The following is a 15,166-nucleotide window of genomic DNA, read 5'->3' as shown; positions in this document are numbered from 1 at the left end:
CAGTGCTAGCAATGGCTCACTCACGGTGGTGTTTTGAAGACTGAGAAATGCATCACTAGTACCTGGCACATAATAAGCTCTCTGTATCCAACCAGGAAAGGGAGTGGAAGCAAAAACCCATCAGTCACCCTGGAAACAGAAGAGAGAAGCCGTTCTGTGGCTCTCCGAAAGCTTGGCAATGCCCCAAACCGTTTGAGGCACACGCCGGGGTCTGAAGCCCCTGCTCCGGTGGGCAAGCCACTCCAGAACTTTCCCAGCTTGGTGACCGGCACTTCTCGCCAGAGGCTGACAAGGCCCCGAGGAGACCCCAGGCGAGGCTGGCTGTCAATGCTCGGTTATCATGACTTCGCAGAGGGTGTGCCCGCCCCGAGGGGGAAGCAGCGCAGACATGGGCGCCCCGAGGCCGCTTATTCACAGCCCACGGCACCCAGGCTGCTGGATCCCACTTTACAGACCGGACACGTGACGCAGCCGGTGACTTTTGGAACTGAGTTGGGCCTCGATCCCTCTGGCCCGGGTCACACTCTTAATCCAGTAGCACACGGGCTTCACCGGGTGTGCGGACAGCGGTGGGCCCTCGTAGTGAGAAAAGTAGGCTGCTGACAGTACTTAAACCCCCAGTTTTACATCAAAATCCAGTGATCCAATCCCTTGAACCCGAAGATCTGGCCACGTGGGGTCCAGGTGGCAATGGCGAGCCCAGCAGCCGGGCCCCTGGGGGCAGACCCCGTCCTCTGCCGCCACCCCAGAGAAAACGCTCCACGGGACCCATGCTCCCGGCACAGGCACACCCAGAGCAGGGGGCACACCAGCACAGCCCAACATGTGTCCCTCAATATGTGTGCGCACACACACACACACACACACACGTGCGTGCACAGGACATCTTTACAAAATGGGCCTCAGCTTTGCTCTCCTCCCATCCGCAAGTGCACAGCTCCCAAATCCAACGTGAAATGACGGCCTCTTTGGGCAGGATCCCCGCGGCCACACTGCCTGCAAACTTGTCCGAAACAAAACGCTACCCGGACCCTCTGGTTTGGGCCCCCCCACCAGGACCCTCCTCTCAAACCCTTCCTCACGTCTGAACACACCATACGTTTAAAACCCATGGGGGGGGGGGGGCGAGCGGGCAGCACCCGGGTGCACTTGGGCACGTGCCTGCTCCGGCGCTGAGGCCAGCAGCCCCGCAGGACCCTCCCAGCAGCCTCCTCTCCGGTGGCTCCTCCTGTCACTCCGTTCCCCCTTCTCCCGAAGGCAGAGTGCACACAGCGGCACAGCTTTCTCTCCATTTCTTTTCCTCCGTGCCCAGGAGAAGTAACCATCCATACCCAAAGGGAAGCTGGCGAGGGGTGTGTGTACATGTATGTGTGCGTGTGTATGGGTGCAGGCACATGGGATTGTGCACACACTGGTATGCATGGATACGTGGGCAGGCACCTGGGGGCACTTGTGCAGCAGGAGCAATTAGATCTTCTGTCTTGATAAGACTAATCGCGGGGCGGTGTAGCTGGCTTAACCCAGACCTCCTGCCCGGCCTGAGGTCCCGCCAAAACTCAACCCCTAATCACACCTCAAGCCAAGGTCAGCCAAGATCAGCCGTAGAATGCTGTGGGTTGAAAAGCCCTGCTGAGAGGGCCCACCGAGGGCACAGCGGCCCTCGGCACCAAGATCAACCCAAACCCTGAAATCCCCACTTTCCACAGGTGCCGGAGCCTCTCCTCCAAAGAAACGCAAACGCAGGATGGAAACGGGGCCTTCCTCGAGGGAGCCCCAGCCCTTCCCGCACAATGGACGACGCCAAGCTGGAGAGCGATGGCGCAGTCTTCACAGGGACTGACTTCTGAGGGGACAGGGGATCTGGCAGCTCAGATCTGCCTTCCTGCCCCCCCGCCCCTTCCCCACAGAAACCAAGACCCGTTAGAGCCTGCGCCTCAGCCAGGGGCCCTGTCGGGGGCGTCGAGCATAGTCTGCAGGTGGTCTGGGTTACACTGGGTTGGGGGAGTGGAAGCTGCTCTTTCTGGCCTCAGTGGGGACCGGCCAGGGGTGCTGCCGAACCTCAGCAAGCAGGACCCCCTCCCGCCCTCCCAACGGGATCATCTGGCCCAGGGCGGCCCAGCGCCCAGGCTGAGACACGGGGACTTCAGTGTTCAGCGGCACAGCGTGTGTCAGGAGAACAATCAGAACACGGCGCCCTGCGTTCTGAACGCTATGTGGGACTACTGGTTTGGAACCAGCTGGAGAAGGGGAATCAGAGGCTCAAAGACTCCGATGGTGTTAAAAACCCAAACTGCCAAGCAGGTCTGCCCACAGGGGTGCCAAGGTGCGCCTCCCAGGGCCCTCCAGAAATGTTGTCACAAGAGCCAGCGGCTGTACGGCAGACAATTCAGTCCGCCCAGAGAGCTGTCGGCTTCTACCTGCCGCAGGAGCAGAAGCGGGTGGAGGAAGACGGGGTCATTTCTAAAAGACACAGAAAAAAGATCAACAAGAACACTGAGAAAAAACTGTAGCAGGAGAAATCCTCTCAAAGGAAGCGGAGCGAACCCCCTCCCTGGCTGCCTTCGTGGTGGGCTGTCACTTGAGCCTGCGGCTTTCAATCTCAAGACCCCTGCCTTTAAAGAGAGGTGTGTTTTTCTGCGGACTGGGTTTTGGGAACAGCGAACTGCATCAGACTCTCGGCTCTCAGAAAAGATGGAGCATCTTGTTAAAGTCAAGTCAAGCCCATTCCAGATGTCTGGCCTCAGAGGGACCCCCCCCATCCCCCTCCCTCCATGCTGCAAAGGGATGCCACGGATTCCTTCCAGCCCCCCAAGTTCAAGGTGGGCCTACTCTGGAGCCCAAGTTCCAAATTCCAGGGACAGTGCGTGCACTCCACGAGAAATGAGCCGGTCGGGGTCTGGTGTGGGTGGGGGACCCGGGGCGAAGCTTTCCATCGCACCCTGCCTCATCTAGAAATGATGGCGCGGATCCTGAGCCCAGAGGGAGGACCCAGGGCTACTGGAGCAGGACCACTTCTGCCATGGGAGCCTCCAGCCAGAGTTCGGAGGGCAGAGGCCCCATCTTGAAAGATGGTAGCATTTCAACCTCATGGTCACGTTTACCAGGTGAGGAACCTGTGGCCAGGTGGCTTAAAAGTCAGGGCAATCCCCTCTCATAAAGAGCCACCTGGATGCTGCCCGGCGGGCCCTCCAGACGCATCGGTAATGTTCCCAGCGCTGTTGTGTGAACTACCCAGTGGCCACTGCTCAGCTTCTTTCCCCCCTTCAATCTTTCCTTCCTCCCTCCCTCCTTCCTCCCTTCCTTCCATCTCTTTGTATAAAAGGACTCCAGACCCTTGGGCTTCCTCAGCAGACCCTTGACTGAAATCTGATTAGCACTTGCAACAAACGGTTACATTATACCTGGTTTTAAAGCTGCTTCCTCGGCCCTGGGCTTTCTTCCCGTAAGCAGGGGGCCCTGTGTAAAAAGTACAGGGAGTAATGGGCCGCCCCGGGCCAGCTCTGCGCCAAGGACCAGGGTTCTGGATGCTACCCTCAAGGGTCCCTGCAGGCCACGGTTTTACTGACCCTTAGTGTCAGTCGAAATATTAGCCAAAGAAGGGGCAGAAATAAGAACGAGTGCCCTTTAAGTCCTGTACCCAAAGGATGGACAAGAGCAGAGTGTCAGACAGAGCCCAGCCCTCAAGGTGACAAGTTCAACACGACGTGGATCCCTTGGGCGGGAGGTCCCCCAAGCAGCTTTACAGAAGGAGGGGGTAAAAACAAGGCAAGCAGGAGACCTAAGCAGCAACCCACTTAGTACTGGGAGACTCCAAACATGTGCAAACATATTTTAATAACATCCCCATGCATTTCATTAGCCTCCCGAGTTCACAAAGGGCCTTTGGGAAGCAATCTGGTTTAAATGCAACTCAATTCCGAAAACGCTGGCTGGCTCGGAGCAGGTCCTCCTGGCACCTCGCTGGCCTGGCAGGGCAGCTGGGGGAGGGGAGCAAGGCTCTCAATTGCCTGGAGGGAGTGGGGCGAGGTGAATGGAAGGACCCCCCACCCAAGCCCGCCAGCCTGCCCCAGCGGGGCGGCTCATGGGCTATTTTTACCTCTTGAGCCTCACTGTACAGGCTCAGGGGCCGAAAGCTGTGGCAGCCGCCTTTGGAAACTGGCTTATGAGTCACCTAGTGACTGCCCTGGCTCTGTGGCAGCTGCCTTTTGGCTCCTGGTCCCAGCTGGAAGGCTGGCCGTGCAGCGGGCTGCGTGCCCCCTCGCCTGAGGTGTCCAGGGGCGAAGATGGGAAATGAAGTTCAGAGAGACAAGAGGTCCTCCAAAGGTGGCTGGGGGAGGGGTGTTGGCTGGAAAACGGCCCCAGGGGGTGGCAGCTAATTCCCCATCCAGCTATACCTCCACCTGGGTGGGCGATAGGAGGAAAGTGCCGGGCAAATCAGGCTGAGCTTCAAACACCCCCATCCCTACCCTCCTCTACCTCCCTCTGCCAGGGCAAGGCAGTCCCAAACACAAACAGCCCCAAACTTTGACTCATTTGTAACCATCGTCCCAGTCTGACTGAGCCAAGCTGTCCAGACAGGATATTTATAGGTACGTCGGGGACAGACACTCACACAATGACACACATACTCGGGATCCACCGCTGGGCCAAACCCACCATCGGGAGCCCCGGATCCAGACACCTGGGCACAAACAGTCCCCAGACCCCCAAGAGAGGCGCCCAGCCCCACGCAGACCTGGGAAGGCTCACAAACACGTACTCCTGGGACAGACCGCGACCTAGACACACAGACACACACAGAGACGCACACTCCCATCAACACACCGCAACCCACTTACAGGGACCGAGACACACACAGAGACGCACACTCCCATCAACGCACCGCAACCCACTTACAGAGACCGAGACACACAGTGCCACGCACACTCCAGACAGCCGCTCGGAGCCCCAGACACCTCGCAGGCCAGACAGTGTCTCACACGCCCGCCACCCCCCTCCCAGCCAAAGTTGATACAGAGCCGGCCTAATTGCTCCAACGCGACTGCCCCTTAGGGAAATAAAATGGAAACTTCACGCATCCACCCCAGCTCTCTCCCGCCGGGCGCCCCGCCGCCCTCTACCACTCGGCCCCGGGTCCGAGTCCCCGCGGGCAGGGCGCGAGCGGCGGGGGCCGTGCCAGGCTCGCAGCGCCGCGGGACAAAGCCGGGCCGGCCGCCAGCTGCCGCGAGCCGGGAGGGCGCGCCTGGGGCGCGGCGGGCGCAGCCGGGGCGCGGGGCTCACGGCCCGAAGGGGCGCGCACAGCCCGGGTCCCCGCCCGCAGCTGCGCCTGGACTCGGGGTCTGAGCCCGACGGGGCCTCCGGGGAGGGGGGCGCGGGGTCACTCACTGATCTCCATGCTCTGGAACAAAGAGCGTTTGCAGTTGCACGTGCAGGAGACATTGGGCTGCCCGGCGGCGGCGGCGGCGGCGGCGGTGGCGTTGACCCCCATCAAGCGGTGCATGGACGGCGTGGCGGCGCGGCGCGGGGTGCGAGGTGCGCGGGGGCGGCCGGGGGGGGCTCCGGCCGACGCCCGGCGCTCGGGCCCCGCATGCAGGAGGCGTGCGGCGGGGAAGGCGCGCCCCGGCTCGCCGGGCTCGGGACGCCGCCAAGTTTCCGGGGCGCCGCGGGACTCAGTGCGCGGGGCCGCGGTCCCCCGCCACCCCCGGCCGCCCCTCCGCGGCCCCCGGAGCGTCGGCAGCGCCCGCGGGTGGCGTCCGGGAAATGGGCCGGCAGCCGGGGCGCGCGCGGCCGCCGGGGCTGAGCCTCCGCCGCTGGCTTTCCCCGGCCGAGCGCCTCCTCCGCCGCCGCCGCCTCCTCCTCATTCAAGTCCAAGGAGATCGGGTTTCGCTCGGAGACCGCGGTCGGAGGCAGGCAGACGGTCTGACGTCAGCGCTAGACGGGGCTGCCGGTTCCCACCGCGCGGGGGCCGGGGAGGGGGCGCGCGCTGCGCCAATCCCCGCCGAGGTTCCCCCGCACCCCCTCCCCGGGCCGCGGGGCGGGGTGACGGGGAAGGGGGCGGGTTCTTAAAGGGCCAGAGCGAGGCGGCCCGCACAGAACCGGAACCCGCGCAGCTGAGGGGCGTTCGGTCCCCTTTCCAACCGGGTCCGTGTGGGACCCGTGCCCTGCACACCGGCCCGGGGAGAGGGGACTCGGGTTAGCAGCGCTGCCGGGTGCTTTCCCCGCCCCCTCGGCCCGGCGGGTTCTGGACCTAGAGTTTGGGAGGAAGCCTGGGTCCCCCAAAGGAGCACGAGGTTCCTGGGGCTCAGGGCAGGGGAAGGAGAGAAGGGGAGTACTCCAGGTCACCCAGTACCTGATTTCGCAGGAAGCTCCCCAACTCCGGGTTTGCAGCCCCAGGAGGCCCCCAGCCCACTTGGCCCCCGGCGCACTTTAACCCGAGCCCAAGGAGGTTTAGGCTGGGCCACCTGGAGGTCCCGCAGGCACGCCCCGGGCAGCGCCGACAAATGCCCCAGAGCCCTTGTCATGTAAATACGAGTCCGGGACCGTCGTGGAGTCCCAGCCCCAGGGCCCCGGGTGAATCCACACCCATTGTCTGCCGCCCCAGGGGCCGCCGGCGGGGGAGAGGCGCGGCTCGCGAGGACCAAGGGGTACTTTTGTTTCATTAAATTTTAATTACTCAAATGCCGAGAACGTCTTCTGGTGTAAAAAGGTGTTGAAATATTATGTAAGAGCGCCTCCCCACCCCCCACCCCACCCCCACCCCGCGAGCCTTTTGGCAATTTGGGGTGTCCCCTCCTAGACGCTTCCCTAAGTCTGTATTTTACATGGAGGGCCTACCCCATGCCAGAAGCTTACCCAATATGAACTCAACCTGGCACTCTCTGGGGGAGGCAGGGTGGTTATTATCCCATTTCACAGACCCGAGACTGACCTGGAGTCGCTGACTTAATCTAAGCTCACACAAATGGTGGAGCCTGAGCGGGACCCAGGCCCTGGGGCACCTCCCCCCTCACCTCCCGCAAACACACACACACACACACACACACACACACACACCCCTAGTTCTTTAAGTATCCACACGCCCTGTAATGCCTGGAGTTCCAGTGAAGAGCAGGAATTATTTTTGTGTGGGGGGGCGGGAGGGGGAAGGGGTTCTAACGTTATTACTTCCTTTCAATAGACTGGAACCAGCAGAGCGTCCCAGAATGCGGAGAAAGAGGCCTGGGAAGTGGGTGAGTTTTCCCACTGCACTGCTGGCCAGGATGCCTCTTGCTCTCCTAGCAGGAGGGGCGATGGACTGGTAGGAGCTTTATGAGGGAGCCGCAAGTGTCAGTACCGCAGAGGTCAAAGGCACTGACCATCATTTGTTTGCAGAAGTCCAAGCCTGAGGCTTGGATGGGTGAGTCCTGAGGGCAGACGCAGCCCCCACCTTGAGGAAGGGTCAACTTCACCTGCTGCTCCACAGAGGGGCAATGGGGGGGAATAGGTTTTGCTGCAATATGGCCTTTGCAGTTTGGAGAAAGGCTGAGGAGGTCCTGAAAGTTCCTAGGGGACCCTGAAAATGACCCTGGGCCTGAGGCCAAGGAGACCACCACTGCCCCTCCTCCCAGCCATTTTTCCATTCATTCAACCAACAAACTGTCACTGGGCTCAGCTCTGAGAGCCGGGAATCCAGCCATGCCAGGCAGAACCCCTGCCCTCCTCCAAGTCCCTCGCAGACATCTGTCCAGTCTGGTGAGCGGAAATACACACACATTGATTGTTTGGGAAATGAGGCAATCCAGGTTAAACCGCCAACAGGCAGAAATAACCAGTTAATTCAGTAGATTAAAACACACACACACACCAAAAAAACCCTACCCACATTGAGCTCTGGCCGATGGGTCTGGGGAAAGAGCACTGGCCATATTTTATTGAGTACTGACAATGTGACACCACTGTTTTGATGATGGTGGCACCTGGAACTGGTTAGTGGTCTCAGCCCTGGTTCCAAAGTTGGTTCTGCCCGGAGGCTAAGACAGGGTGCCAGGCACGGTGGTCACAGCTGTATCTCCAAAGACGGGTGCCAGGCACCACCCTGTGTGGTGCTAGGGATCAGCGATGCAGGGGCACACCCACCATCAGGCCACGAGGTGTTACTGGCCCGATGAGAGCCTCACTCGAAGGGGGTTGGGGTATTGGGGAGGTACGGGTGTTGGCTCACCTCTGCTGGGCCAGCCTGAGCCCATGGGAGGGAGGCCACAAGTCAGGAAAAGAAGTTTTATTACTGTCAGTAAGTATTATGTTCCCCATTCAGGGCCAGACTGTGCTGGGCACTGGGCACCTTGTCCTTGTGTGGCATCGTGGGGGGCAGGAGAGACTAGGAGCCCCCATGCAAACTGGTAGCTACACTAGGTCATTTCAGATATGGCGACCATGAGCTAGCGGCCTGGAGGGGGTCAGGAAATATGTGAAGAGGTGGCTTATTTACTCATATTTACTGAGCATCTGCCTGGGGCAGTACAATCCCTGCTCTCCTGGGACTCATTCTTGTGAGTCTGTAAACACCTAAGTCCAAGTGATGGCTTCAGAGAGGAACAAGAGCTGGGAAGAATACAAACAGCCCTGGCTGGACCCAGCTGGAGCCCAAGGGCACAGGGTGGCCTCTCTGGGGAGGTGGGACAGCTGATAGGGAGTCTCATGCCAGGGGGCACAGGTGCTCAGGCCAGAGCCCTTCGTGGAAGAGGAACGAAGGGATCCTCACGGTCCCAGGAAGTCTGGGATTGGGGACACATTGCCCAACCTGGCTGGTTACGGGTCATGGGATTGTGAAAAGCACGTGTGTCCCCAGACAACTGCTGGGGACACGCCTTTCTGGGCCTCCAGACAGCACGTGTCCTGTCTGCCCTGAGTGTGGGTTGGATCTGCCACAGGCCTTTGGAGAGAGAAAGTCCAGTCTAAGCCAGTCGGGAGGCCTTGCTGGGCTCAGAGGCAAGGCCAGCCGGTGCAGGTACCGTGCCCCGTGCTCCGTTTAATGTTCTACTGTCACCATCTTGAAATTCTTAATAATTAATCATTTTTGAACAAGGAGACTTGCGGATCCTGCAGTCGGTCCTTCTGGGATGCGGGCCCTCGTTGGCAGCCTGGCAGCAGGCCGGGAAAGCTGGGAAGCCAGCATGGGTTTTGGCCCCCTCTGGGGGTGGTTGGCCATGTCCGACTGCATCTGCTGGGCACTGTGGAAAGTGCTGGCTGAGTCCACAGAGGGCGGCAGTGGTACAAAGCAGATCTCAGCCTCCTCTGGGCCAGCCATGTCCCCTCACCTCCCACCGCCCCAGGCCTGAGGACAGAGCTGCCTTTTCAGAAGCAATGCCAGCCCTAGGGCTTAGGAACCTCCCTCTCCTGCTGACTGCCCAGCACCGGAGATCCAGCCCGCTGACTCATTTTTCCCCAAGTCCTGCCTGTGGTTTAATCGGCCTGTCAATTTTCCCAGACTTGCATCTTTGGACTTCATGTTTTATTTTTTTGTCTTGTTTTACTTTTAATCAGTATCAAGAGCTAATAATGTTCGTTGGATACTGCCTGGATGGCAGGCCCTGCCCTAGGCCCTGCATATTTGCATATTCATCTGCTTCATCATTCAACATATATGCCTCGGATCCTATAGCCAGTCCGCAGTACCTCAATGCATCCCCACCACAGCCCTGTGAGGTCCCAGCTACTACTATTCCCATGTGACAGATGGGAACACTGAGGCATGAGTGAGATGGAGTGGCATGTGACTGCTGGTACTTTTTCTGCCCTCCTCGCCTCTGCTGGGGTCTCCTGACCTTTCTGCTGGCCTCATGCAACTCTGGCCATGGGCTTCCTGGAGGCTCCAGCTGACCGCTGCAGGGAGGGTCAGGTGGAAGTGGGCTCAAGTGAAAGAAGTGAAGACCAACTCAGAGGCAACTCCATATCGGAACCTTGTGTGAGTGACTTGGCGGGTCATTTTGCCTGGATAATCCTGAATCTCCTCCATGCCAAATGGGGGTGGAAACAGAATTGCACAGAGTGTGTGCGCATCAGCACAGTGGCCCACGGCACTGAGCATGTGTGTTTGAGTGTTCACTGTCTGTCTGCCCTTGGTTGGCAGCCCCAAGGGCCAAGACAGTCTGCCTTGTCCAAATGCATCCCAGTGGGTGGGATGATCAGGGGGCTGCCGGACCGTGGGTGCTCGGCAAACCTTGGGGGATTCATGGACAGCACCCACTCACATGAGCAATTGGGGCTACCTTAATTGCTAATAATTCTGTCTTCCTTTCTTGCTCGCTCCCTCCACCCCATACATCTCCTTTTGTCCTGTCCCTTGAATACCCACCTAATGACAAACTTCTAAGGAAGTATTGGCAAGCCAGGCACCTGGGCCAGCACCTACCAAGAGCAGGTACTTGCCTGGTACCGGAGCAGAGCCAGACAGTCTTAACCATGAAGTTGATTTGTGTGTGTGTGTGTGTGTGTGGGGTGGGGGGGTGGTAGTGTACTCTGTGTGTTGTGGGTCTATGGATGCCCATATGTGTGTTGCATATATATGTGGGGTGTATGTGTACTCGCGCTGTGGGGGGTATATGTGCATTGTGTGTTTTGTTGGTTGTCTCTATGTGTTTAGGTGTTGTCACAGGAGCTTAGCACTTGGACAAACGCCACATGGTTGCGCTCTCCAGCAGCGAGCCAGACAAGCTCTGCCACACGGTCACAGGTCCTTACCCCCACCCTCCCACAGGAGCCATCTCCTTCTCCTTCTCTCCCTCAGCGTCTCATTCCCAGCAGGGAACTGGTTTCCACAGAGAGCACAGGGCTTTGGGACCAAGGCAGAGAGATGAGGGGCAGGCAGAGGGAGATGACAGTGGAAACATTGGAGCCAAATCCTGTCTTCTGACAGATGGGTAGACTGAGGCCCAGTCAGGGACAAGGCTTAGCAAGGTCAAGGTGCTGGTGAAGGCAGAGTTGAGCTAGAAGACTGTCCCTGACTCTCAGCCCAGGCCCCGCAGGGCACCACGATGCCCCATCAGTCCCTACCGGGGAGTGGCACACAGAAAACACCCCTGCCATCATGTTCAGTCCCCAGCCAGGGTTAGAGATATGGCCCCCTCCCCTCTTCTCAGGGAGCTGTGCCCTTAGGGGGCTTGGGAACACATGTCCAGGAGCCCACCTCAGAGGTGAGGAATGTCACTGCCCTGTTGAAAGGGCCCTGGGGACCCACAGCTGAGAGCATCAGCAGCTCAATGCACATCTGAAGGAATGCAGGACCATTTTGCAATGGGAATGAGGCCCTTCAAGTGTGAGTGTCCTCACGCTCTAGTACCCGTTCTACAACACATTTTCAGGAAATAATGAGAAGTGAGTATTGAGGACAAAATATTGATCCTATCTTTATAAAAGCAAAAAGGCAATAAAATTAATGAAAGGGGGGCGGGGGTGGGGGAGCTGGTTAAACAAAGACGGTCAAAGATAATCCAATTGTTAACAAGGATGTTTTCAAAGATTATTTGGTGTAAAAGAGAAAAGTCCTTTATAAAGTAAAGTTTAAAATAGGCTGTAGAACTGATCCCAATTTTGTACAAATAAAATTATATTTTAAAAAAGACTGAAATGATATATGCCAAAACGTTAACTATAGTTCGTTTTGTGGGATGTACATTTCTCTTATACTGTTTGCTGTGTTTTCTGCAATGAACGTTAATTTAAATTTTTTTAAAGGTTACTTAAAAGCGCCTCTGAAGCGACACCGCCCACGTCTTCCCCGTGGTTCCTTTAACTCCAGTCAAGACACCGGAGAGGCGGGGGTGCCAGACGCTTCTGACGTCACGGGCAGCCCGAAATGACACAGCAGGCCGGCCAATCCCAAGTTCGGGTTCCGGGAGCAGTTACTTGATTGGACGCAAGTGCGGGCGGCTTCGCCCAATGACGGAAGAGGGGCAGGAGCCCGGGGCCAGCGTGGGTTTTAAATCCACGTGGTGGTGAGAGGGCGTGGCCGCGGCGGCTCCGCTCCTGGGCGGGTGTCCGCTCCCCGCTTGGAGGTGCGGGGTGCCGTCCTCCACGCCGCCCACCGTCGCAGGCTGTTTGTATCTGCAGGTGTTTTACAGGATCCTCTGAGGTCCAGTGGCATCCGTCCATTCGCCGGACGTTTACTGAGCATCTACTCTGTGCCAGGCAGGGGCCAGTGGGATAACGGAATCCATGAAAGACGCTGTGAATCCCACCTTTCTGAGTAAACACGGGCAAATTTTACTCTCCCCTTCCTTCTCCCCCGCGTCCCCTCCTCCCCCAACACACCTCTGCTCCACCTTAGTTTCTCCTCTGTCTCCCCTACCTGAGCTCCGCAGGGGAGGTGATTGGGGGTGGGGGGGCGCGTACATTGTACCTTGTGAAGGATCTGCCCCGTGTTTCATGCTCCATATATACTTGTTGCATTATTATGTCAAAGACCAAGTCTTAGCACAGTACTAATAAAAAATGGCATCTTATAAAACTTAATACTCAAAAAATTACGCTTTTCTTCTCTAATTCGATATTCACACAAAAACAGGTTAGGTGCTGTCAGTATCCCTGTTTTACAAATGTGGAAACGGAGGCAGAGGGAGGCCAGGTAACTTTTCTAAGGTCCTGTGGCGGGAAGGTGGTGGGGCTAGAGTCAAACCAGGTCTGTCTGTTTCCAGAGCCCTTGGTCTGAAGCACTTCTCCAGCACTCACCAGAAACTCTCCAGCCAGGCCTGTGCTACTGGGAAGCAAGAAAGCGGGGAGGCATAGGAATCGTGTGGGAAGGGCACAGCCAGGTGAGCTGGGGTCCTGCCACCCCCTCATTGCCCAGCCTCCGGGCTGGCTGAGGTCAGAGTGGTGAATAGACTGTCTGCCACTGGGGCATACCAGGCCCTGCTAGGCTAGGACGGGAGTACTCTGGTGGGCACGACAGGCCCATTCTTGCCTCATGGAGCCAGCCCTCTAAACCAGCAACCACTAAGGTGGCTTCGGGCATCTGCACGGGTATTTCCATTGTCACTGACCGGAAATTGTGGGATTCTCGTTTGTTTACATCAACCTGCTTCATAGAGTCCATAGCTTCATGCTCCAGAAATTGAGGAGCAAGCTAAACATCACGGCTTTCCATTCAAGACAAGCCACGCTCTTTGTGGAGCCCGGTGCAGACTAAAAATGTAGCTCAGAACCATTGCGTGTCAAGGTGACAGCAGCAGATCCGCTTGTGGGGCAGAGTTCCATATGATTGCACACATCCCACCCCATGAAGCAGGCCCTGACCCTGCAACGTCCTCCGGAACCTCCCTGGCTGGAGGGGGTCTGCTGGGAGCCCACGGAGCAGGGCGTGTCCGGCTGGGCCAGGGAAAGCACCTGTGGGCGTGGTCTGTGTGCCTGCCGCTCCCTTGGGGGTTCAGGTCCACAGATCCCCCCTGCCGCCTGCCACACAGCTGTGGGCTGTCCCCTGGCCTTTCTGCGCACGCACTGCCAAGACGGAGGCTCATCCTCGCTGCGGGCACAGTGCTTTGTTCCTCTCGCTCTGCGGCACCTGTGACCACTTCGACGCTCCATTCACCCGATGATTACCTGATTGATCTGGGCTGTTTCCAGCTGTTGGCTTTTTCAGACAGGGCTGCCAGGGGGACTCGGGTGCCCACTGCCCTCAGATTCTGGTGTCCTGGGAGGCAGCTCCCACGTGTGGGGCCTCACCCGGAGGGGTGGACGAGGAGGCGCTGAGGAGGCGCTTCCCCGAGGCCTGGGGAGGAAGTTATAACGCACTTAAACCTGCCCAGTGACTATAGGGCCTGGATTTGAATTCAGACCCTTCGGGCCCTGGGGTCCACCCTGTCAGCCCTGCACCGTCCTGCGACAGGAGGAAGAGAGAGGTAAGCCCTTGTCTGTCCCCGAGCCCGGGGTGTCTGATTTTTAAAAGCAGCAGCGATGTCCTGTGACTTCTTTCTTGAAAATCTTTTATTTTTGGCCTGAGACAGCTAATGCGTGGCCAGGGTAGCCAAGGAAACCAGGATGCTTGGAGCAGGCTGTGCCAAATCTCCATGCTGAAACCATCAGATGGCTAATCTGGGCCTCTCTGGTTATTAATTTACTTTACGTCCCTCTGTGTCATTTTACACTCTCCTGACCAAGAGACCATCAGATACCCGCTTTCAGGGTGTGCGGGATGGGCCTGCCCTTTCAGAGCTCGCGGTCCCTACCTGTGAGCTCCCCAGGTGAGGCATGACACCCTGGGTCTGCCTGTCACCCCACAGGGGCAGATCCCGAGTTTCACCCCAAGTCTTGCTCCATGTCAGGATCTCTCAGTGGTGTCATATTGACATTTGGGGCCAGATAACTCTGTCTTGGGGCTGTCCTCATGCTCAGCAGCGTCCGTGGTCCCTAGTCCCTACTAGGTGCAAGCGGTGATGGCCCCTGCCTGAGCCCACCCAGCCTGGCCCACTCATCGCCACACACCTGCGCGGAGCAGGGCTGCCTGGTAAGTGCAGGACACCCAGCTCCATGTGGATGTCAGCTGAACAACGAGTCCTTTTAGTATAATTATGTCCCAAACGGGTGCATACGTATGTCTCAGGCAATATTTGAGACATATTTATAGTGAAAAGTGTTTCTTTGTTTACTGAAATTCAAATTTAACCTCGTGCCTTGTACTTTTATTTGCTAACTCTGCCAACACTCACTAGGAGGCAAAATCACTCCAGGGTGGAAACCTGGCTCTCGAGCTCGAGTTCTTAACCGTCATGCCTCAGTTTCCTCACCTGTAAAGTGGATGCAGTATTAGTACTGATCTGGTTAAGGTGTTGCAGGCACTGATGGAGCCCAGGCTGGCAGCGGTAGCACGTGGAGCAAACGCCTGCTGTTCTTCTCTAGGGGATATGCGGGGCCTTTGTGATACCAGCCAGGCCTCCCTCTTTCCCCTGCTCTCTGCCCCAGAACTGGGGAGGGACTGCTACACAGCAAATACACAGGAGCAGCCCCCCAATCCACCCCCCGCCCCTGTGCTGAGTACCAGGGGGACAACAGTGCCCAAGTGCAGGCCCGGGCACCGCCTTCCAGGAGCCGGGGTGGCATGGGCAGTAAATGACAACTGTGATGCAGGTTCTATCCTCCTGCCCCACTGCCTTGTTCTAGGAGGCTGGGGTTGCTCTGACACCTCCTTGATGTCCCT

General features: G+C 58.0%; 1 protein-coding gene and 1 long non-coding RNA gene across 3 annotated transcripts in view; one reads left to right on the top strand and one right to left on the bottom strand.

Annotated features, from left to right (window-relative positions):
- Window positions 1–5,893, bottom strand: part of PMEPA1 (prostate transmembrane protein, androgen induced 1) — a 49,305-nt gene extending 43,412 nt beyond the window's left edge. The window contains exon 1 of the mRNA XM_084887272.1: window positions 5,386–5,893. Coding sequence (XP_084743398.1) covers window positions 5,386–5,500 — 115 coding nt within the window. The 5' untranslated portion in view covers window positions 5,501–5,893. The remainder of the gene's footprint in view (window positions 1–5,385) is intronic.
- Window positions 5,894–6,050: 157 nt separating this feature from the next.
- On the top strand, window positions 6,051–12,450 carry LOC311624276. 2 transcript variants are annotated; one of them, XR_014795276.1, is made up of 3 exons: window positions 6,051–6,141; window positions 7,178–7,229; window positions 11,713–12,450. It is a non-coding gene; the product is annotated as an uncharacterized lncRNA (long non-coding RNA). The 2 variants fall into 2 exon arrangements; XR_014795277.1 differs by lacking the exon at window positions 6,051–6,141 and adding an exon at window positions 6,208–6,290.
- Window positions 12,451–15,166: the final 2,716 nt, after the last annotated feature.

Source organism: Pipistrellus hanaki (genome assembly GCF_964339955.1).
Source record: "Pipistrellus hanaki genome assembly, chromosome: 6".
NCBI classification, from domain to species: Eukaryota; Metazoa; Chordata; class Mammalia; order Chiroptera; family Vespertilionidae; genus Pipistrellus; species Pipistrellus hanaki.
This window is presented reverse-complemented; position numbering and strand designations above follow the sequence as displayed.